The following is a 25646-nucleotide window of genomic DNA, read 5'->3' on the forward strand; positions in this document are numbered from 1 at the left end:
ATTTGATCACCTAATTGTTTGAACATGAATCAAAAGAGGATACATCATCTTTTTATCACTGCCAAATCCCAAACAGAGCCTCAAACAGGAGTGCTCTGTCTGACTTCAAGATACAGTATAAAGAGGTGGTATCTCACCGGCCAACTGTTGGAACTACATCTACCTTATAGCAACCATAGTCATTTGAGGTAAGTTTAGTTAAATTAATGAGTGCCATTCTGTCTGTTTGAAAATCAGAGCTGAGCTAAAAAAACAAGTGTAAAGGCTGTCACTGCTTTCCCATGTTTCATATCATGTCATGTCATATGAGCTGGTGGCTGTTACTCATTTTAAGACAAGGCAAGTTTCTTTGTGTAGCACCCCAAAAAAACTTAAAGGATAAGCAGTATAGATAATAAGATAGATAATAGATAATGGATAGATTAGTAGATAGATAGTATTTTTATAGTATGGCCACTAGGTGGGGTTGTTTACCCAATATACAGGATATGCCGTCTGAAGTCAAATGTCATGCAAATGATGGCCAATGATTTCTGTGTTATTTGCAGAAGGGTTATCTGAGGAAACGGGTGTTTCAGTGATATGTGTTAGAACCATGTCTAGGAATATCAAATCTGTCATTAATTATAAAGGCTGGCAGACTATATAAAGATAAAAGAATGGATGCGAAAGAATGGATTGTTAAACATTTTTGGTTTCCAAAAGAATTGACGTGATTCTCTTATACCATGTATTAAATGGACAGAATTTGTATTTTAATGATGCTGACCAGGGTACTCTGTTTGGTTGTATACTCTATGTATAGTATATTGATAGTATATTGTCATATCTGTGTGCCTCTTGTCTGCCTCCTTCTCCGTGTTTACTTTTGGTGTTTTTATATATTTAACCTATAAAGTCTGTGTCTTATCCACATCTTTTTTCATTTTCTTGCTCATGTAGTCTTTTATTGAGCTTATCTGTTCTCCCCCACTGTATTGCGATTGGCTCTGTGTGTGTGTGTGTGTGTGTGTGTGTCTGTGTGTCTGTCTGTATGCCGTTGTTTTAGTGGAACAGATGTAGTGGCAGACTTCAGGGTCTCTCCAGTCAAGGAGAAACATTTAACAGGCAGTGTGGCATAACACATGCACACACACACACACACACTCACAAACATATACAGTAAGAAACACATACACATGATTGTGCTTTTGTCTGTGAGCATAGACAAAGCATAGCACAGATTTGGCACAAATTCATAAACACACAGAATATGAATTCACACAAGCAGAAGAGACTTGCATACACACACTCATATATGCATCCACATACGTACTTGTGTGCAGAGATGTACTCAGACACATTCATGCTTGTAGATCATTCAGTAATCCCTCATGTTTAATGGAGTCAGGGTCTCCCAGCTTCTCGCCCTCCCCCCATTCGTCTCCTTCTCCTCCCCACTCCCTATCTCCCGTCTGTTCCCTCTCCCTCTGCCCTCTTATACACATTCATTACATAGTCTTCAAATGATGACACTGCAGGGAATATTGAGGTTTCTGGCTGCATGTCTGTGTTTGAGGTGGACAGTAGAAAGCTGCTTCATTTATCAGACCTTTTGTCTGACAGATAGCAGGCCAGAGACATCAGCCAGGTCTCTTTGCATCTGTGTCTGTCTACCACCTTTTTCCTTTGGATCAATCTATTTTTGGTCTCGCTCCACAGCACTGTATCACTGCATTTTTTTATTTTGGTTTTGTGGGGGAAAAAGTATTAACCTTGCTTTTCTGGCTCCGATATCTGTATAATTAATCAATTGGCACCTGATCTGTGACCAATACACAGATGGTTACTAATCATTCCAGCATGGGTATATGTGATAGATGGATACTTGTGTATGTGAGTAAGAGTGTATGACAAAATGATGAACTATCCCTTTAAAAGCTAAGTTGAGTCATATGGTATGTGCAACAGTACCAAATGTGTATTAATTTGCAGCTGAATAAGTGCACTATTTCTTCCTGTAAAACCCACTGTTTTATGGAAATACTTAGCCTTTTTCAAAAATTCTGAAACTACCTAATTATGATCCATACTTAAGTAGGAAGTAGTGGGCTTGGAGATGAGAAACAGACAGGTTAGGCAAGTCAGAAAATATTGAGATATTCTTGCTTTTTTCCCATGCAATTTTTTGACAACAAAAGAAATACACAGTGGACACACTATCCATGTGTATGGGAGTGTGCCTGTGTATGTATCAGCTCAGAATCTGTGTGATGTCTGTGATTGTGTGATGCTGTATGTGCTTTTGTTATGTCTGCTGATGTTCTGTGTATGTACATGTGTTTGTTTTTTTTTGTTTGTATGTGTTTATTTGTCTGGCTGTGCATGTTTTTGACTTGATCTCTGTGAGATTTGCTGATTAAATAAAGGTCACATATACATCAAACCCCAGAATACGCACAGACTCAAGCTGAGATATTTCACCTTATGCTGACCCATCTCTGCATCACTTTGTGCTGCCGCAGGGTAATTCGAGTCTAATTGAAGCCATTGACTTTGCATGCAATCACACTGCCTCTAAAATTTGCTCTGTTTTTTGTCTGAACACACTTAAAAAATGCAAACCACACATCATCTGTGCCGGGCTGGGCACTGTCAGTATGTGTTCAGGTATGACAAAGGTTACTAACCATAGTCATTAATAATGGAATAATAATCTGAAATAATAGATGGATAATAAGGCAGACCAATGTTATTTGCAGATTTTAGTTTATCAGAGGTTTATCCATATAACTGGTTAATTGTCAGCTGAAAAATAACCAGTACAGCAGTGTTGAAGATGTGCTTGTTCCCACTGAACACATCTCATTTACTGCTGAGAATATTATCTAAGAGGCACAGTGCATTCACATTTTGTTATGTTCCAGCCTTATGCTAAATTAAAAATAAAAATATATCCCCCATCAGTCTATGCTCATTATCGCATAATGACAAAGCCAAAACAGAATTGTAGAATTTTTTGCAAATTTATTAAAAGGGAAAAAGTTAAATATCACATTGACGTAAGTATTGAGAAACTTTGCTGTGACCCTTGAAATTTAGCTTTGGTTCCTCTCATTTCTCTGGATCATCTCTGAGATGTTTTTAAGGCTGCAGCGTAACAAAATGTGAATGCACTGTACCTACTAGTAAGATAATATGTTCAGCAGTAAATGAGATGTCAGTATGGACACCTGTCTAAGCCTAAGCCTGTCCTCTCTGTCTGTCTGTCATGTCCTCAGGAGCTGGCTGACCTTCGCCACATTCACGCTAAGCTGAAAAAGCAGTTCCAGGAGAAGACAGCAGAGCTCGCCCACGCCAACCGGAGAGTGGAGAGTCACGAGGCCGAAGTCAAAAAGCTGCGACTGCGGGTGGAGGAGCTTAAGAAAGAGTTAGGACAAGCAGAGGATGAGGTAGGAGAAGGGCTGTACATTTATTTGTGTATATTTAGTTCCAAATGCATTACTAGAGGCCTTCATGCTGTTGACATGTTAAAAGCCCTCACTTCTGTCAGTTCCACCAAAACTTTGCCATGACAAGAATTAGGTGTCTTTGGAATCCCTCCTGTTTGTCAGTCAAACCACACACAGTACACAGAAAACTGTTAACTTATGACCTTTTAGTGAAGGCATTCTATCTAACCTCTTCTTAAAGAGAAATTCCATTCTTTTTCAACCTGGCTATCATTCTCACATGGCAACTACACTACACCATGTTTCTTGTAGAGATTCAGGAAACACAATGCAACATATAACAAATCAAAAAATAAACAACATATATATTGTACATTATATCAGAGCAGACAGCATGGGACTCCTTAAGCTTTGCAAATAAGCTTACATTTGAAATAAATCTAGAGCTAGTATTTTGGTCAGCCATGTAGCACATTACACATTGATCTACAGTAAAAACAAACATTTGTTACCTGTCATTTTGCATACAGCAAGATTCTACTTCCACAGAAGTTAAAGATATAATAGAAGTCATCTTGAAATTCTCTGATGGCTTTGAGGTTGTTACTGTCACTTACTGTTAGGAGGGCTGCCTACTGGTCTTAACTGCAACAAACATCACCCTCGTCAAGTAGCACTATTTCATTTGACACCCACAGCATACACTGGACAATCATATCTGGGAAAAAATGTGAATATGCATCACGCATGCAGTCATTGACACACTTCAGCACACTTCAACACTTACAAATACAACAACAACCTAACCCTAACCCTAACAATACAACAATAGGCACAGCTGTGTGTCACCACTGAAACAACTTCTTCATGTAATAATCAATCCAGAGGCCACCAGCCTCAATTAACAATCTTCTGAGAGTTTTCAAATTACAAATATGTGTATTCCTGTGTATCTCTCTCTCTCTCTCTCTCTCTCTCTCTCTCTCTCTCTCTCTCTCTCTCTCTCTCTCTCTCTCTCTCTCTGTGTGTTTGTATGTCAAGTTGGATGAGTCTCATAACCAGACCAGGAAGCTGCAGAGGTCTCTGGATGAGCAGGTGGAGCAGACTGAGAACCTGCAGGTACAATTGGAACACTTACAGTCAAGGTAAGACACACGCACACACACATGCATAGAGAAGCTCTGTTGAATTCATACATGATGATATAAAACATGCATGAACACACACACATACACACACACACACTCACACTAGTGCCAGTACAGGGTTTTGAACAGTACAGAAGACATTTCCGATGAGTGTGCCAATAAGCTTCTCAGTGGCAGCAGAGAAGATGACTGTTGATAAAGTTTTCTTCATGAGCCTTTGACAAAAAAAATATACATTCTCACAGGATTTAGGTGACTTTAGCAGCATGATGTGTTGCTACTTTAAAGCAGGATAACACATGGTATCATATTTGATCTTCCCATATAACACCTCTACTTGACATTATCCATTTGGATGACTTGGTTGTAATGTATATTGCTAGAAGTGCACCATTTTCTGCTTTTTCAAGAGCTCATCACCCATGGACAAGGAAGTTATTTCAGTGAAAATAAAAGTCTTTGCATTTACACCTGGTATTAAAATGCCCTCTCATTACTTCAGTTGTGGTTAAGTGAACTCACAACTCGTTGGGCAGATTTTTTTTCCTTCAGAATGTGACCATGCTGTACGGATTGCATTTACAACTGGCTGAGATCTGATCACAATGTGACCCTGACCACCTAAGGATTTGGTCTGAGTGATCCAAATGCATTCTTCATATGCATTTATGCATTAACATGGGTATTTATCTTATCCATATAATGTATCCACGTACAGGTTTTAATACCAGGTGTAGATGAGGCAAATCAAATTTATAGCTCAAAATTATTTTGATGATTCTACCAGCCCAAACCCATTTTTTAATGCAGTTTAAGTCAGTCTAGGACTCGAGAGATGACAAACTGCACCAGGAAATATTCTAAACTTGTATCTTTGGAATTTGGAATACAAAAACTTGTATATAAGTAGAATTTTTGTGTTCTAAGCAAGAGTGGTACCATGTTAAGGATCAGCACACATTCTCCCAAATATTCCTGGAGTACCATGAAGGCATTTTCTCAAAACACACCATATTCAGGTGTTTGTGTGATGTGAAGCTGACAGACTGCTTGTATCTGTCAGACTCACTGTGAGCCTCAGCACCCACTTCTCTTACTGTTTAGAGATTAGCTTCTGCTGTGTGTTTGTGTGCACACATGCACATTGTGTGCATATTGCTTGTCACTCAGTTTAGCTCTCGCACTCTATCGGCTTTGCACAGTCCTCTCAGCTCCTTGCTCTCTGCCTCTCCCTCTGCATTCTCTCCATTTTCTCTACGTCGTTGCTCCAGCACTCGACAGCCAATCGCCAAGCTCTCAGTTGCAGATCACCATAGTAACAGAGAGCTCTGTCGTTGCTTGGCTGTGTGGGGGAGTGACAGGCGTGTCGGCATGGTAACAGCTTCAGAGACTGACACAAATCTGTGTGTGTTCTTGTAGAGGGTGTATCTTTTCTTGTAGATTTTCTTCATTCTAGATTTTTTTCATTCAGTTTCTCTCTCTCTCTCTCTCTGTGTGTGTGTGTGTGTGTGTGTGTGTGTGTGTGTGTGCGCACCTTATCCTACTGATGTGTCTTAAAAGCTCATCCATCATGTTGAAGGATACACATCTTCATCTGGGACATGTTTTATGCCATGTGCTACTGACACAAGTTAGTATACACAGTGTTCTGAGTTTAACAGCCTGTACTCTATGGTATTTTATGTGCTGTGTCATTTAGTTTTGTCACACAGTGTTGCCTGCATCATCAAGGATGTTTTGGAATGGGTTTGAAACTTCAGTTTTTTTATCAGAAAGCCAGTTTGTGGAGTTTGTGAGTTTGAAAGATTTACCAGGAATTATCTGGCTGTTTTCCAGGCAAGAGTTTGAGCTGCACCATGGGAAATATAGGATTCGAGCCTGAGGAAGCCTTGGACACACTGCTTCATTGCCTCATTCATACAGTCAATATCAAAGTGCACACTGGAGCACAGTTATTTGCAGAGGTTTATATCAGGAGACGATTAAAATCCAGATTTGACATATTTGTTTGTTCCATCCATCATCTATATCGCTTATACTAATGAGTCATGGCGGAGCTGTAGCCAGTCCCAGCTGACATTGGGTGAGAAGCGGGGTACACCCTGGACAGATTGCCAGTATATCTTTTTAGAGTGACTAGTTAATATAACCTGCAAGTCTACAGACTTTGGTAGGAAACCATAGTACCTGGAGGAAACCCATGCAGGCCCAGGGAGAACATGCAAACTCCACACAGAAAAGGGCAAAGCAGGGTACAGACCTAGAACTGTCTTGCTGTGACATGTAAAACATTTAACATTTCCATAGTTTACCACAGCTCCTCTCACAATGGTAGGCTACTGTATGATTTTCTGACATGGTTTACAGTTACTTAGTTGTACCCAATTTTAGCACTCCTCCATCACAATAGTTCATTACATTTACCATGGTCATAACACATGAAACAGGGACTGTTCCCATTTTTTAAATTCATAGGTAAATCCATTGGATATTTTAATGATATGTTGGCCCCAGTTTTTATTTTAACAGTGGTACACTTGCTTTCCGCATTTTTATCTTTCCAGTGCTCTGTTCCTTTAAAGACCAACATTGTCAAGACAGTCCACTACCAGCAAATTGTGTATTCACAATTTCACATTGTTAAGCGACATGTCAAAGTGCACCAACTTGACATAAAACATTGTGGTGCATATTTATTTTGCTAGAGAATCCAGTGACCATGACAATAGCCTTTAAAATGCCTTTAAAATTGTCCCATGGGTACAACTTGATCCTCTGTCAAACATTGCTCTCTTGAAAAATATCAGTGTTAGTTTTCATGCATTAAACTGTATGGCAGCCACAAAGTGCTCTAGTACACACAGAAACACACACACTGTCTTTCAATCAGCAGTTGCTCATTTCCATCCATGTGGTGTGGAGAACATGATCTGGTGCAACATGGCCACACTGCTGCCATTGCAGGTGTTTCTGTGCCATTGATCCTTCTCGTTGCTCATTAAAAGAGTGACCACCACACAGTTTGTAACAAAGGGGTGGCAGGCATGTCTCCCTCTCTGTCCTCGTGTCTCTGTATAGACTGATTCATTCACTATTTGTAAGCTCATTAGAAAAGAATTTAGGTGCTGAGCTGGAGTTGTTGTTCAAATGTTATAATTACTTATCAATAGTAGAACTTGAGTAATAACAGGTGGGGGAAGATGGTAACCACTGTGGGGAAATCAAATTCAGTAGAAGTCAAGCAGCACTTACAGTATCTCACAAAAGTGAGTACACCCCTCACATTTCAGCAACCAATTTATTCTTCTGGGCATGGAATTCACCAGAGCTGCACAGGTTGTTACTGGAATCCTCTTCCACTCCTTCATGATGACATCATGGAGCTGGTGGATGTTGACTAGAGATAGACTGGCTGTTACCCGTGCCGTGGCTCTGTGTATAACCAATCAGATGGTGCTGTGGGCGGGACAATGCTGGAGACAGAGTAGTGACTGCAGACAGAGAGGTGCGGCTGCATCAGAGCCAAAATAACCCAGTTTTAAACTGATCTCTTATCGGCCGTCGGATTAAAAAGGCAGATCTGACCTCCTGCTTCTTCAACCTCTGCAGGATTACTGGCAGCACTTATGTGTCTGTTTTTTGAAGCCAACTTCTCGATATGACAAAGAGAACGAAGGCTCAACTTCTTTGGTTGAAGATGGTAACCACTGTGGGGAAATCAAATTCAGTAGAAGTCAAGCAGCACTTACAGTATCTCACAAAAGTGAGTACACCCCTCACATTTCAGCAACCAATTTATTCTTCTGGGCATGGAATTCACCAGAGCTGCACAGGTTGTTACTGGAATCCTCTTCCACTCCTTCATGATGACATCATGGAGCTGGTGGATGTTGACTAGAGATAGACTGGCTGTTACCCGTGCCGTGGCTCTGTGTATAACCAATCAGATGGTGCTGTGGGCGGGACAATGCTGGAGACAGAGTAGTGACTGCAGACAGAGAGGTGCGGCTGCATCAGAGCCAAAATAACCCAGTTTTAAACTGATCTCTTATCGGCCGTCGGATTAAAAAGGCAGATCTGACCTCCTGCTTCTTCAACCTCTGCAGGATTACTGGCAGCACTTATGTGTCTGTTTTTTGAAGCCAACTTCTCGATATGACAAAGAGAACGAAGGCTCAACTTCTTTGGTTGACCCTGGCAAGGCCTATTCCAAGTGGAACCCGTCTTGGAAAACCACTGTATGACCTTGGCCACCGTGCTGCAGCTTAGTTCAGTTTTATTTCTCACATCCTCAGAGAGTTCTTTGCCATAAGGTGCCATGTTGAACATCCAGTGGCCAGTATGAGAGAATTGTACCCAAATCACCAAATTTAACAGCTCTAATCCATGATACACAAATTTGTATGGCAGTAGGACAGGTGGCTTTGCATGTTTGAACGACATGTACATGTACGACATGTACAGGTATCACTAGGGGTGTACTCACTTGTGTTGCCAGCTATTTAGACAATAATTGCTGTGTGTTAAGTAATTTTCAGTGGATAGTAAATCTATACTGTTATACAAGTTGTACACTGACTACTTAAAGTATATCCAAGTTTCCTTTCTATAGTATTGTCCCTTGAGAAGATATAATGAAATGGTTGCTGAAACGTGAGGGGTGTACTCACTTTTGTGAGATACTGTACTTCTTATATGTCAATATGCACTCAAAGAATTAACAGTTTATAAGCATGATTAGTATTGTTAGAATGCAAATCAAAATGTTCTAAATAGTGAACAGAGAGACAGGATGAAAAGAGGTGAGTGGAACAGCAGTGTTACAGGGCGTTACTGTGTGACTGATTGATAGGACTTTTCAATGGACTTCATGAATTGCAAAATCACAGGACACAAGCACAAAACAGCCAATGTTTGAATTGGTTTTTACTTTCTGACTGATTGGGAAAATCCCCAAACTCCTGGTTTTGGGTAGGTTGGAGTCATATGAGTTAGAATCAGTTCTTGGTTAGCTTAACACACTGAGTTTATAGATGCAAACATGGATGTTTTCAAGACAATGTTAAATATCTGTTGTAATATGTGGTTAGCATCTCAACAGTGTGTTCAACCAGTAATGGATCAGGGAAACATATAAGAGGAACTTTCATAATAGACCTAGCTTGCAGCTTTGAAAATAAGTTAATAGTCATTGCGTTTATAAATTAATTGGAAATGCATGGAGTTTTTTTTTTTTCATTCGTTCGGCGGCTCATTCAAATTAACTGCGATGCAGATCACATCCTCAAGCACAAATAAATGTGATATAACTGATGTCAGTTGCTTTAGTATTAGTCCACTGATATAGTATAGTCCAGTCACTTCCAATGCTCAACAGGATACAGCACTGATTTGTGTGCCTCTCGGTTGTACCCCCACCCCAATCAATTTACCTTATTGATGAGAGCAGTTGCATATTGAGTTTGAGTTTCACAGCCAGATGTTGGCATCTAGTAAAATCCACAGCAAATTGCTGCTTTTCATTGAGGCTCTTGTGTCAATTGCTGTCCTAGCTGCTTACTGACTCAATTTAGGTATTTCGGGTATATTTTGATGCTGAAAGATGCTGTTTCTAGCAATGGTAGCAGTGGGACAGAATTTTCAGCAAATATTTAGTGAATGCCATGAAATGGACATGGTCCCCAGAGGAGGACTTCTATTGACTTTTTATTGGGCAACATTAACCAGACGATCCTTTAACTATTAATCTAGCACCATCATCATCACATCATCATCAAAGCTTCTCTTCGTCCAAGACTTCGGTTTATGACCAAATACCTAAAAAAAAAAAAAAAAAAAAAAAAAAAAAGAGTAATGACATTCCTATTGGCCTCAGTTGTACTTTTAGCATGCTAAACTAAGATGGTGAACATGGTGAACTTTATACCTTTGTACCTCAGTTGGGTTATTTAATCGATATGTTCACATCAACTAGGTTGTGTATTGTGTGTTGAGGCAATATTATGATTTTCACTACATGACAGTAACCAGCAGAGAAAATCGAGCTGCCATTAAGCTGTTGTAGAAATCAAAGGTAAACGTGAAGAGAACAAGGCAAAGTTTTGAGAAAACTGTCTGCACTAAATAGCCTCATATTATATATTTCTTATTAACATATTTTATTAATGTTTGATATAATTGATAACTTGACTGAAAGACATTTAGTTGCCTTAAGACAAGCACTGTAGCTTTGGTTTGTTTGTTTGGTTTCACTTGGAACCTCAGGCTCTGCTGCCTTTATATACACCACATATCTTTTTAGTTTTACTTTGTGTTAGTTCAACTTTAAAGGCATTGTTAAGAGGATTGTTGTTGGACTATAATTTCTTCTTAGAATAAAAGATTCTATTCTCTGCCATTGGCATTTTCAGTATAAAAAATAATGATTGATAGATGATTGATCAAGGAAAGTTTTTCAAATGCCCATACCTATTATCAATCACCTTTCTTTTGCTGTTTCTTTGTGGGTCTGTGTAAGTCTCCCTAACACACATTGATACATATAGACATACATTCACCAACAGACAGACACACACACACACACAGAGTGCAGTGTAGGCTCACCGACTGTATGTTAACACCATCGTCTCTCTCTCTCTCAGACTGCGGCGGCAGCAGCAGAGTCCTGGTCTGTTTGGGAAAATGCGATCAGCTCGGTTTAGTCCTGAAAACCCAGAGGGTCCGACCAGCGACATGGATGAGGAGGAGGAGGAACTACAGCTCCAGATCCCATGACACACACATACATACGTACAGTGACACAGGATATACTGTATTATTACACAAACATCAGCAGTCACACAAAGATGGTGAATGTTGTTTCTCTGGAGGAAAAACCTCTGTCTATATTCTCCAGAAATGCCAAATGGTTTTGTTACGGGAAACAGCACCGTCGCCTTCTCAACCAGCAAGTTTTTTAAAGGACCAACCCAAAACTTTTGGAAACATTTCATCCAAAGTCAGATCAAAATATCAGTGTTCGCTTATTTGCTCAGCTGATTGCTAACCATATTAATGATAAATAATCGATGTGTCATTAAAAAACAAATAGTAGAAAAATCTGCTCAAAGAAACCACATAATTCATCTGGAGTTTATACATGAAAATCTGAGGGGACAAAGTTTCCACTCAGCGGCAAGATGATAAGCACATACCTTACCCACACACAATGTCTTATACACACTCAAACCCAGCAGGAGTGTGACTGATATTAACAGGATGTCTGAACAGTTTAATACTTAATGAGAGGATCTTTCTTCAATGAACTTGTTGACAAACTTCCTCCAAACCACATTAGCAGAGGCTGACACATCATCCTTTCAGTGTAGTTACTCATTCTTAGCTCATACATCTCAAGCATTGCAGCTGTCTCATCTGAACTGTGCTACTGTATTCAGACAATCCTCAACCCCACATCTCCATCACCTGTATTAATACTTGAAACATAGCTGACAGCTATGAGGAAATTTCCAACTTAGCTTGAAAGTGAAATATCACATGGAAATATCAGTCATTTTAGGAATATACATCTTAGTAAAATAGTCTGCCACATTTTAACCACTATTTGTAAATGTGAGTATTTCTCTCAGAAATATTGAAGATTCAAAGTCTGCAAGTTGGATAGAATTTCAACCACAGTATGTGGAGAGCAGAGGCTTCCTAACTGTCCAGGTCTTCTGGTTGTTACTCATCAATCAGTCTCTGTTCAAGCTGACCAGCTCCACTTTGCTCCATATTGAATTTAATTCCAAACCTATTTAACCCAAGTTACACTTTGGGTGTATGAGTTTGACAACAGTAATTAACCAACACAGAATTTCAGCCCAAAAGCACCAAACTTATATGGCTTCTGCTAGCAAATAAACCACAGGTTTAGTGGCAGTGCACACTAAAAGTTCACGGGCTGGTAAAGTGATAAAATGTTGCACTCTTGTCTGAAGACGACACCAGAACATTGTCTCCAGTTATAAGTAGTATCATAAGTCTCTGTATTTATCTGCCCACCACTACACTTATTGTATGCATTTTAAACATGAGGGAGTTGAATGAACTGTAAATAGAAAGTACTTCCATCACATACTGCAGTGTTTGAGGGAAATGTAAAGCAGATAAAATAGGAGTAAAGGTTATGTAACTATTAAGTCTGATCAGTTCGTGCTGTAGTGGTTTGCCAGCATGACTGAAGCTGCTCTCTTTCTGGCATGACCTGGCTTTAATATGGACTGAACTGAAAATGGGATATTCAAGGATCCAGCGGTATTGTGCTTTAAGAGGAAGCAACTTAAAGCAAAATAGTGACCCTTAATGCTTTCAAGATTCAAAGTTTAGGTTTGGGTTAGGTCTGAGTTTTTGAAATTTGAAATTATCTGTATAGTCATCACAGCTAGACTAGACACATCTAGAGCTATAGTACACAGATCAGTATTCCAGACAGCAAAATCTAGAAATACATCCAAAGTTCTGTTGTCTGAGTTTGGGTGTGCAGGCATGTTTTTTTAATGCAGTGTTTATGCTGATATTTTACAGTATTACAATCCTCCTGGAACAAATCCCTCAAATCCCAAATATTTATGTCCAGTAATTCCCACAGGACTATATTCAGTCAGGTTAGAAAAGCTGCCAAACCAGTATTCAGACCATCACAGGATAATGAAACACTTGTTAAAACCCAGCCCAATAAAATTCCTATAGGTTTAATACCCCCAGGCTCCCGCAAGACAACCCATGTATTCAACAGTAGGGGGAGTTTGGATACACTGGGTGTTGGACTGAAGAGTTAATTTATTTGTGCAAAGCTTTGCTGGGCTAAATCTCCTGTCTGTGGAAGAGCTTCAGTCTGTCGGCGGATAGATGCAGTTGTGAAAGCAATACACCACTCATTAATCCTCCACCATCACACCATCACTCTGCCTCGGCCTCAACTCTGACGCTGGAAGGGGACCAAGATATTTTTACTGATCAGGATTCTGAACTATTTATGTTGTTGTTATGGTTTAGTTTTTATAAATGATCTGTACTACAGTCGTTTTGTATTAGCTCTATAAATGTCAACTGTACATATGAAGAAACATGAGTCAGTCTTTTTTTTCCATACTGCATGTGTTCATCAATCTTAATTGCAATTCAAACACATTTTCCCAGTGTCCTGTCCTGTGTGTTTATTTAAGATGAAAAATCCACCAATGTGGATTATGTGTTAGAATAATCTGCTAAATAACAAATACTGTAATTCAGAGGTTTGCAAGCTGTGAGGGACAGGAGAGACATCTTCGTAAATCCAGAGGTTTCCAGACAATCATCAGGTTTTGAAGTTTTCCTAAATAGTAGATAGATGTGTGTGCATCATTGGATACATTGCAAAAATAAACTGTGTAGCAAACATGCATATTTAGAAAGCTCTCGTTATAGGGCACCACTTTCTATTCCAGGAGAGATCATTACAATTGATTTTTAAAATATCAATATTAATGTTTAGATTAATACATTAAATCCAATTAGCCTATATGTGAAGCCATAAGTACAAAGGGATCTAGTTCTCTATTGCAAAGAAACACATAGAACGATTGGATCAAATATATCTGATTTTATTATCTACTTTCTACCAACATGGAATAAAATCATAAAAATAAAGAGTAAAGATGCACTAACATGGTTGACTAAAAGCTAGTAATATGAGTGATATGGAGTAAATAGCTTTAAACTATGGAGTAGATGATTATATTACTACAGAAATTTGCAGATTAAATTGATTTATTTCGGCATCAACCCAGTCCTGAGCGGGTAATGAAATGTTTAGTCTACTTCAGCAGTCTTCTTAGCTGGAGACTTTGCTAGTGGGACCCCACAGTGTTGAGAGACTGCTTTTGGGCACTCTGTTGAGCTCTTGATCAGGTGGTCTTTGGCAGACGAACAGCCTGCCTGGTGCTCATGCCAAATGATGATGATCTTTCTTAATAATTGCTGTATTTCAAACTCAGCAGTAGTCATGATAGATTTAAGGTCTCTACGCCCAAGTTGCGATAACTGATAATCCTGATGGCATTTTTGAAGTTATTTCCTCCAATTTAACAGAACCACAGAAGACATCATATTAATATTGTCTCAGGCTGAGTATAGTCTGACTCACTGGATGTAGACTGTTGTTACAAGCCTGCCATTGGCAGCATGTCTTTGTACCCACGGCTTATACCTACGTGGAAAAACAACATCTGAGTCAGCAACCTACACACTGAAAATGGTACATTTTTATGAATCTCAAGAAAGTTTTAATCGAAAGCAACTGGACTTAGTTGTAGTCTAGGAAGACGTTTCACCTCTCATCCAAGAGGCTTCATCAGTTCGTGTTCGCATCTGACCAGGCTGGGACTGGTCCAACTGATTTTTGGAGATTTTGCAGACCCAGGTATTTAACCTCTGTGAGGGCTTTCACAAGACCGATGATGTCATGGATCCTTTGTGCTTCATGTGCCAACAACAGTCGTTAGGTTGACAGTCGTTGGTAGAAAGGTTAGTTTCGACTTTGTTAGTGCCCACTGTGTTATAACGACAGTCGTTGGAGTCACATGAGGCCATTTGTGAAAGGCTGTTTTTCCTAGAGGCCAAATCGTTGAGTCTCCTGGGAAGGGATGAAAGGGCGGCATTGTAAATTGGAGATAGGTGGTGTCTCAGACCTCCTCCTCTGTTGAGGGATGGTTTTTGCGTTTGTGTAGTGGTTGTTTTGTTTCGCCAATGTAGAGGTCTTCGCATTCCTCATTGCATTGGACTGCATACACCAGATTGCTTTTGTGGGTGTGTGGTGTGCTGTCCTTAGGATGTACCAGTCTCTGTCTGAGTGTGTTGCCAGGTTTGAAATACACAGGGATACTGTATTTGTTGAAGATCCTCCTGACTTTTTCAGATACCCCGGACACATATGGGATAACTATGTTGTTTCTCTTGTTTTGTTTTTCTCTTACTACCACATTGTTGGTTCTCTTTCTGGAAACAACTGCAGTTTTCAAAAAGGTCCAACTGGGGTAACCACAAGTTTTGAGGGCATCTCTCAGGTGCTTGTGTTTTTCCCCTTGGGCCTGTGAGCTTGTGGGTACGTTATCAGCTCTGTGTTGGAAAGTTCTGATAACCCCAATCTTGTGTTCCAGAGGGTGGTGTGAGTTGAAAAGGAGATACTGGTCTGTGTGTGTGGGTTTTCTGTATACCCCAATGTGGAGGCTTCTGTCCTTTTCTATATGGATGTCACAATCTAAGAAAGGCAAACTATTGTCCTTGACATCTTCTCTGGTGAACTAGATGTTCCTGTCCACCGAGTTAATTTGTTTGGAAAAAGCTTGCACCGCTTTGGTTTTGATTTTAACCCAAGTGTCATCCACACACCTGAACCAATGGCTCGGTGTTGTTCCTTCAAAGGAGTTCAAAGCCTTGCACTCTACCTCCTCCATGTATAGGTTTGTCACAATGGGGGATACTGGTGAACCCATGGCACAACCGTGTTATTGTCTGTAAAATTTGCCATTGAACTGGAAATACGTGGTGTTCAGGCACATTTCCAGAATTTGGCAAATGTGTTTTGGTTCGAGGTTGGTTCGGGTTTGGAGGGAGTTGTCCTGTGTAAGTCTCTCTCTTACTGTGGACAACGTCTCCCTGGTTGGGATGCACGTGAACATGGAGGTCACGTCGTAGGATACCATGGTTTCATCTGTATCCATTTTTAAGTCCCTGACTTTGTTCACAAAGTCTATGGAGTTATGGATGTGGTGTGGGGTGTTGCCCACCAAGGGTGCTAGGATCTTGGCTATGTGTTTGGCGATGTTGTAAGTGACCGAGTTTATGCTGCTGACAATGGGCCTGAGCGGGGCCCCTTCCTTATGGATCTTGGGGAGTCCATATAAGCAGGGAATTGAGTCTTGTGGGTAAAGTTGGTAGTATTGTGTTTTGTCAATAATGCCTTCTTTTTGTAATTGTTGTAGATATTCTATCACCTTCTTTTTGTACCCACTGGTGGGGTCTCGTTTTTAGAGTTTCGTATGCATTGGAGTCATTGAGTAGTGCAGTGATCTTGGCATGGTAATCAGTTGTATTGAGTACAACTGTGCATCTACCCTTGTCTGCTGGAAGGATTGTGATGTTTTGGTCTTTGCTCAGTCCCGTTAATGCTTTCCTCTTCTCAATGGTGAGGTTGGAGGGTGGGATCTTCGCTTTGGACAATGTTGCTGACACCTTTTAACCTTAGCTGTTCAGCTTCGGGTCCAGTTAGGTTGTTTTTCTTTATAGCAGATTCCATAGCTGTTATCAAATCCACTATGGGTAACTCTTTTGATGTCATGGCAAAGTTCAAGCCCTTGGCTAGGACCTCTTTCTCTGGGTGGGTAAGTTCTCAGTATGACAAGTTCTTTACCCATCTGTTTAGTGTTTCACTCTGTGCAGGAATGTTAGTTTTTTGCCTCCAGGAGAGTATTTCTGTGTTTTTGTCCTCGATTCGATTTCCTGGTTTGTCTTTCTTTGCTTTTATTGTGTTGAGATAACTGGGCTTTTTGGGTAAAATCCACAACTTTCTCCATGATAGACCCAGGTAGGAGTGATGCCAGTTTCTGTAATGACTGGTCAGCTTTCTCTTTCAGCCCTTCAATTGTGAAATTGATTTGTCTTATTCGTTTATTCAGGAGTTGGTTTTGTGCCTTTTCTATGATTTTTTCCACTCTATGCCCTCTCATAGTGGAATTTAAGCGTAGGCTAGTTGGTGTAAGTCTTTGTTGTCTGCATCTCAGACTAAACCGAAGGTGGTTTCTGTAATCCGCAATTCTCCGAGCCAACCTTTCATGTTCCCGCACCATTTTAAGGGTAGCCAACCCAAATTGTTCTGCAACTAGCCTGTGAATATTATCATTCATCCAGGTCGTTGACACATAGAGCACATAGGATCCATGACATCATCGGTCTTGTGAAAACCCTCACAGAGGTTAAATACCTGGGTCTCCACACCAAAAATCAGTTGGACCAGTCCCAGCCTGGTCAGATGCGAACACAAACTGATGAAGCCTCTTGGATGAGAGGTGAAACGTCTTCCTAGACTACAACTAAGTCCAGTTGCTTTCGATTAAAACTTCCTTGAGATAACTATGACCTGGATGAATGAGAATATTCACAGGCATGGTTTTATGAAGATTTGGATTATGTAATCACACAGTCAAATTATCTTTTTTGTTGTTGTTTTTTGTGGTGGTTTTTTTTTTTTGTTGTTGTTGTTGGGGAATTGGCCATCTTACAGTTTTTCTCGATTTCTTACACACAATTTCCAGGCTTATGAGCTAAAAAAAACCATAACACCATTTACCATTTCCCTAAACTATAAACACTGTTCCCCTGTTCTGACAGATAAGTCAAAATTGTTGAACTGTTAGTACAAAAGTCTGCACCACAAACCTCACTACCTATACCTTATTTAGAAAGCACTACCAGTCAGTATTGTTCATTCAAGTCAGCGCAGCTTGAACCCAGTTCAGTGCACACAATTATCCAGGTGGAAACACTAAGAGTCAAAATTGTTCACACACCAATCAGAACCTTCAGGAGATAGATGAGAGGGCCTCGAGTCAGTTCACTTACTGTAGTTTTGGAACAATAGATCAGGAAAGACTTTGTGGAAGAAGACGAGGAAACCAGAGAGGAGAAGGAGGAGGAGGAAGAAGAAGAGGAAGTGGAAGAAGAGAAGGCCAAGGAGACAAGTAGTATTGGATGAAACCTGCGGCACTCTTGTCGACCACGTTCTGGTGGAAGGTTTACGACCGGAACCCTTACGTCCATGTCCACGTTACCCTGGCTAAGGCTAATATAGCCTGTGATGTGGATGAAATTCTTTGACCAGAGACAGGATACTGTGGCAGATTCAGGAATAAAAATGTACAAATGTTTGTTACTATCGTCATCCTGTAAAGAGGTTTTTGTGGGGCACCATAAGCAACATTACTCAATGTCAGTTTTTACAGTAATGTTTTGAGTTGATCTCACTAGTGTGAAAGACTATGTAGTAGTGTATGAGTTTTTGAGAGCTTTGCGTTGTATCTGAAGGCAGAGTTTGGTTTTTCAGTAAGAGTACTAGGTTTTGAGTGGAGAGTTTAGTTTTGATCTGGAAGTTGGAAGTTTGTGGAATTGAGTGTGCAGTTTTGGATTTGTGTTTAGAGTTTTGGGAAATGGAGGCATAATTTCAAGAAATGTGTTTTAAAATTTGAGAAAAACTGTAATTACAGTTATTGTTCCCCCACATTGAAATGTTCCACCAAAATAAGTTACCACTGACACAGCTTTGCAGGGGCACCAACACTGCATCCTGGGCCCAGCACTTCCCAAGACAATTGTGATTGATTGAATTCTCCCTATAGCAGAATGATAATGTGTGCAGCCAGACCATTGTCTGACACAGCACAGTACAGATAGGTCTGGTTATGCAAGTACGACAGTGTATGTGAGATTGAATCAAAATAAATGAGGGTGTGTGTTCATGGTAATGAAGTGACATGTCACTGCGCTACAGTGTGGCTCACTGATCTGTTTTTGATCCTTTTTGTAAACAATGGAGTTCAGTAAATTTATACAGACACAATGCTTGTTGGTAGGAAACATTCTGTGTTGTTTTGGATAGTTTCATTAGATTTATTGATGATAAGAGACACAGAATATCACCAATCTTATCCTTTATATATTTATCAGACACAGAGCAACATTAGCATTCATTTGGAGTTGTGCTTTTGTCCACCTAATGAATGTAATTCCAACATTCATGCTCCTTTTAGCTCTTGTAGTTTTATCTCTGCCAACTCCTGAGGGAAATATCAGGCTCTCAAGCTGCTAAATGCTCCACTATGCTCACCAGCTAGTCTCCAACTGGGCCTGTCTCCAGTTCACTGCTGAGCAGGTAGTGGGTTTATCAGAGTTTATCAGCTGCCCATGGCTGCTGGAGAGAGAGAGATAGATAGATAGAGATTTTATTAATCCACACGGGAAATGTGGCCAATGAGAGGGGCGTCTGGGGATGAAAAACCAAAACAATGAGTTACAGTGCTGAATGATTTCAGCACTCTGTGATTCAATGTTAGTATGAAAATAATGCAGGCTTAGGAACTGTTTTAAATGAGCATATATAACCTCTATGATAAAATAATAGGCACAATAATTACTGTAGCATGAGAGGGTAAGAAGGCAAAAATTAGAAGCAAACTCACACACACTCTTGCGGTGTGTTTGTGTAGAACACCACAGTGAGCACTGCCAAAGTCGGCACAGTAATGAGAATGAACCTCAGCCTGACTCCCCACACACAGCATGGGGGAGCAGCTCACATCTCCCTCTGAGATCATATTCATTACTGTGTGTGTTTACGTGTGTGTGTGTGTCTGTGCATGTGTGTGCATCTGAGAGAGAAACCAAGCTGTCTGTTTGCTAGCTGAATGTTTTACCCTGTAGGCTTGAGTCAGAATGACTGAAATCATAAACACAACTCCAGTGTGTGTGCTTGTGTATGTGCGTGTGTGTGCTTACTTTGCATAAAACAAATTGTTTTATATTGACAGTTTAGACATACAAACTTGTACAAGTATCCTATGGTGCCCCTGGGATAACAGCAAGCACCAAACACTCCCATACACTCAAGCTGGTAGCTGAGGATGATGGTGTGTGTGTTTGTGTGTGTTAATGTTTAGCTCCCATGAGCACAGTAGAGAAGATAATTCTGAAAAGTGTTGGCTAAGCATGACACACACTGCAATGTGCTGAGGGTATGTGTGGAGTTCAATGTATGCATTGGGGGTGGTTGTTTTTCCTCTTTGATTTTCACAGACGTGTGTGACTTTGTGTGTGTGTACAAAGCCTGGAGCCTAGTTCATTATGTTAATTTTCTCACTGTCTTTCTCATTAGACCAGTAATGGCTGACAGCAGGAAGGCAGCACATTACATTATTCCTTCTATAATTATTCCACAGCTACCACAGGATCTCCTTGTATACATGTGCTATATGTGTCAGTGAGTGTGCATGCATATGTATCACTTCTAAATATAAAATAATTGAATCGTTGCCTGTGTGATTTCTTCCATTTCCCTGCATTGGCTTTAGCTGTGATGACAGGCTCCCTCTGTAACAAACCAATTTAAGCATAACTGCATATGAACAAGGTCAATAAATGATCCTGACACACACACACATAGGTCATTATGGTTTTGAACAAACTGTCTGTTTGCTAGCTGAGAAACATTAAGGGATAATCAATTATTTTCGTCATCATCTGCCATCTTTTTTCTGTTGAGTGTGAAAGTTCATTCTTGACTATGGAAACAGCACATTGACAAACCAACAAACAAGCAAACAAACAAACCAAACCTTAACTCGAGGTCTTCTTATTCGTTTTTTCTGGTCCTCGTTGATAAAGTGCATTCAGTTGTCATGGAGCTTGCTCAGGTCTCATCATGTCACCTAAGCATGTAACTTCACTGATGACTGATGAGTTCAGAGATACACTAAACTTCTTGTAAGTTATAAGGCCTATTTCATATGAAATAAAACCATTTGAAATGAGGAGTCTGGTCGTCTGGTGGTCTCACCAGTGCAAAATCTGATCTGATCTGGTTCAGAGAAGCAACAGTTTCACCACCATTTATTTAAAATTACCAGGGCCTTGATTGTGAATTGTGATTGTGTTGATTGTAAAGGGTTAGGCAAGGCAGATTTCTTTTTACTTGACAACACAGAGCTGAAATCTGATTGGATAAAAGGTCATTAACAATTGAATACAGTATTAATGGGGAAAAAAACTCGAATTCAGTGATTGCGACAGTGGTTAGGCCAGCAGAGAAGACCTTGCTGGCCCTGACAGCCCACCACCAGTAAAAACACCCTCCATTGTTGTAAACTGTGGTTGCCAAGAGCAGAGTGCCTCTAATATATGAGTGTGACTGTAATATATCACGGACTGACTTACGTCATTTAAAAGCCTTCCATAGGGAACTCAGCAAATACAGAGAAAGAGAGCACACTGGATGTAGAGGTCTAACTGTTCCACATTCAGTTCAAGGTTCACATGCTTGGACATATCTATTTATACATACTACAATGGTGCCAGCAAATACGGTCATAAAACATCTTTAAATGTGGCTTTAGGTGAATGATGAGTCGAGACAATACACAGAGGTATAGGAATCCCATTTTCTGAGGCTATTATTTCTTGACAGAGGGAGGAGATGGTCTGCTGGGATGTCCACACAGACAGTGAAAAAGAATGAAGATGGGAGTGCAGGCAATAAAATAATCGTCCCTTTCAGTGCTGTCAGAGCAGAGAGTGCAGGGTGTCTGAGTTAACAGTCAGATGAGACAGGAAACACCAACAACAACTACAACTGCCTCTGATGGCTTCTCTCTGTTGCAATGACAGGATCCTGTAGTGTTCTAGATACACACACACACAGTCATGCACATGTCTCCATGGCTTCCTTCCCAACACACACACACACACACACACACACACACACACACACACACACACACACAGTATTAGAAAAATGTCTCACGTCAAGGTGTGTCTAATAGTGTTTCCACAGGGAAATTCTCTGTGCACACACACTCACACACAGTCGCGTTTCTATCATCTCAGAGGGCGTTACATTGACTTACCCTAACTAACTCTAACTGTTACACTAAGCTTGACCTAAACTACACTTTACCTTAACCTTAAACCAAATCCTCAGCATAAAGTTAAATGATTTACATTTGGAAGTCGAGCCCCCACAATGTGACTGTGTGAACAGTCATCTCAGGTTCCTAGCAACCAGCCCAAGCCTCAGCCAAAGGCTACCAGCTCTTCAAACAGACTATATTTTACCTGGGTGACAGACATGAGTCATTAACTACACTTGAAATGTGGAGGATACAAACGGGTTGCCTGACATGAATTCATGACATGAATTCTAGTATGTTTTTGAATCTAACACTGTAATCAATGTAAAGACTCGTCAGTACAAATTTTGGGTGGGGGCACATGTCTGTGGGCTCTAAGGACTTCAAGCAAAGAGCAGCATGGAGCACAGCAGTGTGCATTTCTCCCACTGTGGCTGTGTAGTTAGAGCTACCAAAAATGACACACTTAAATTAACAATATTAGATGTTTTTTGTTTGTTTTTTTTAAATTATCATCCATGTCTAAACAATTGGAGTGAATTATATGACATATTATAAAGCAGGGTTATGTTCCAGAGCTGGATATTTCATAATTTTCAATATTAAAAATATCAGTGTGTTTGTGAATGAAGTTTTCTTACCTCTGGACCAGAAGTTCTGCTTTCACTTTGGCTCTCTATAAGGTCGCCTCACACTCAACTGTAATTTTGATCAATTCTACAATAAAAATTCATCAGTCAAAATGAATCATACAGAACAACTGTTTAAGTGTGTGACAGCTGTGTCAGGTTTTTTTTTTTTTAAAAATCTGATTTTAATGTACCACTTGCATTGCCCTGATGTATGATACAATAACTTGACTTGTACATCCGTAGCTGTGTTACATCACACTCTATCAGATTTTTAATTCAGAAAACAACTTGTGATTACAGGGCTGTATTGGCCTCCATGTTCAACACATGTGAATGCAATGACAGCTATCAGCATCTTTCCATTCACTGACTTGAGTGCTAGACACACAAACACACCTATGGGACCAGTGGGTGTGTGTGTGTGTGTGTGTGTGTGTGTGTCTTCTCTTCTATCCCGTCTTTCTTTTGCAGGGAGAAGACAGCCTGTCTGGTCTCACTAGCTCTAATTACAGGTCCTGTCACCTGTCTTTGATAACCCACTATTACATACACACACACTCACACACACAAACACACATTTGGGTTTTCATGGCCAAAACTCTGTTTGCCCTTATACTGAGGTGACAGTTTTGCTACATAGTTAACATTCATAATTCATTAGGCATGACATGAAACTTTATTGAGGTCCATAGGGAAATACTGTAGAATCACTGCAAGGGATAATAGTGAAGTAACTAGATACAGAGGAGACACTGAATATGAAGGCAAAATCTGATTTAAAAAAAAATAAGTGAGAATTATCAAAAAGCGTTAGAAGTACAATTTAACTGTGACATCAAAGTCCAGCTGAACTCCCATCTAGACATCCTTTCCCCATCAAATATAATGTAAACATATTTTTTAATATGTGAGCTAGATGGGCAGACAGTGTTACTAGTGGTATTGAAGAGTAAGAACCACTGTAGCATCTAACCCGACCTGACATTTACAGGTACATTTCCATGCATTTTACTGTGCTGCAGCTGAGCAGCTAATTAGCTATTTGGCCTGCAAACTGATATTAGCATTGTGCTTTCCCCTCATGAATTTGGTGGCTTGTTCAACAAGCTGAGGTGCAGGACAAGACCTGTTCATGCTTCTAGGTTGGACAAGAAGGAGAAGAGCTGGAGAGTTAATGTGCTGTTGTGTTGTATGGCAGCTACTGTTCAGAATGTGACCATTAGCTACCCACATTACTTCTTTAAGCAAAGATTTGATTGGCAAGCTTCTCAATCTACATAGACAGAGAACTGGTGGTATTCCATCAAACTGATGCAAAACCCAGGGTGCCATAATGAAACCAAAAACATAAAATATGAATTTCTCTGTTATTGATCAGCAGATATGTATGGTGCAATTATTTTAGATGGACTTATCTAAACAGAATCCATGGTTGGTAAATAATATGGGAAAGATTCATTATTACTTTTGTTATTTCAGTAGAATTGAAAACATTTCCAACATTTTGTTTGTAGCACAAACAAAGATTTTTAAATTCTACACATAGTGGCTTTAAAGGCCAATTTTAACTCTACCTTTTAGTGTGAACATGCCTTGTTCCCAAAGTTACAACATGCATTTGTACCCTGACACAAATAGCTGGCTTGTCTTTTGTGACTTTACTTCAACACAGTTCATAATAGAAACATATTTCAGAAATGTAAAATGCTGAGCCCAGTGAGGATATGATCAAGTCTATGTTTTTCATTCATATCTTTTATATTTTATGATTTAACATTTTAGCCAGAATTTCAAAATAAAAGCCCCATTGATGGACTGGGAATGGTCAGGACTACATCGGATATTCAAAATAAAAGTTGTAGACTATTACAATAATGATCTTAGATGGGGGCAAAGGGGTAGGTTGGACTTTCATAATAAAAGATAACAGAAGCTTACAGCAGAGGCTCATGAAGTCTGCGTTAAATAAAAAATCTCAACACATCCAGTTTAGCTCCCAACAATTCACAACTTTTCTAGCAATTCAGATCAACTTCAGCTTTTTAGCAGCCAGCAGCCCCACCACAACTTCTTCACAAACTGCATTCTCTAGTTACATTTATACTGGATGCTAATTGCTTGTATTTTGCTCACTTTACCCTTCCTCTCTGGCCAAACATCAAAGTAGTGACAGAGTGGACAGAATTTCTACATTTTCTCTGAAAAATGGAAAATATCCTCCAGGATCAACTGGTAGTGTTATATATAAGTGATGGTACATGTAATTTATTAACTCAAGTGTATAGGCTATTGTGAGGTGAGAAAAATCAAGAATGAAGTAAAAATATTTTGTCAAAAAGTCATAATATTATGATAATAAAGTTGTAACTTCAAATAAAAAAATAGCCATTATGTTAATGAATACAATTGAAATAATAATAATAATAATAATAATAATAATAATAATAATAATAATACATTCTTATACATCATGGTGGAATATGTGGCTGCTGCCATCAACCTCCAGCTGCTCTGATGGACCTTCTCAGTAGAGACCAGTAGAAATCTGCTGTAACACTGGGCAGCTCAGTCTGAATGTCTGTACATTGTTGATGGAAAAGAGCATAAAGCACAGTCAATTTTGCCAGAACAAAATTATAGCTAAAATAAAGGTATTGTATCACAGACGTAGTAGGACCCCAGAGGCACATAGCTGCTTTTAGGGTTGCTTCTTGCTTTCCAGGTTGCAGTTGCTCATCCATC

At 39.8% G+C, this 25646-nt stretch overlaps 1 protein-coding gene across 2 annotated transcripts in view; it reads left to right on the top strand.

Moving 5' to 3' along the window:
* Nucleotides 1–13686, top strand: part of ccdc102a (coiled-coil domain containing 102A) — a 68107-nt gene extending 54421 nt beyond the window's left edge. For both annotated transcript variants that reach the window (XM_018672096.2, XM_018672097.2), the window contains exons 8-10: nucleotides 3261–3431; nucleotides 4473–4576; nucleotides 11221–13686. In XM_018672096.2, coding sequence (XP_018527612.1) covers nucleotides 3261–3431; nucleotides 4473–4576; nucleotides 11221–11353 — 408 coding nt within the window. In that variant the 3' untranslated portion in view covers nucleotides 11354–13686. The remainder of the gene's footprint in view (nucleotides 1–3260; nucleotides 3432–4472; nucleotides 4577–11220) is intronic.
* The last annotated feature ends 11960 nt before the right edge of the window (nucleotides 13687–25646 follow it).

The sequence above is a fragment of the Lates calcarifer genome, unplaced genomic scaffold (genome assembly GCF_001640805.2).
Source record: "Lates calcarifer isolate ASB-BC8 unplaced genomic scaffold, TLL_Latcal_v3 _unitig_950_quiver_259, whole genome shotgun sequence".
NCBI lineage: Eukaryota > Metazoa > Chordata > Actinopteri > Centropomidae > Lates > Lates calcarifer.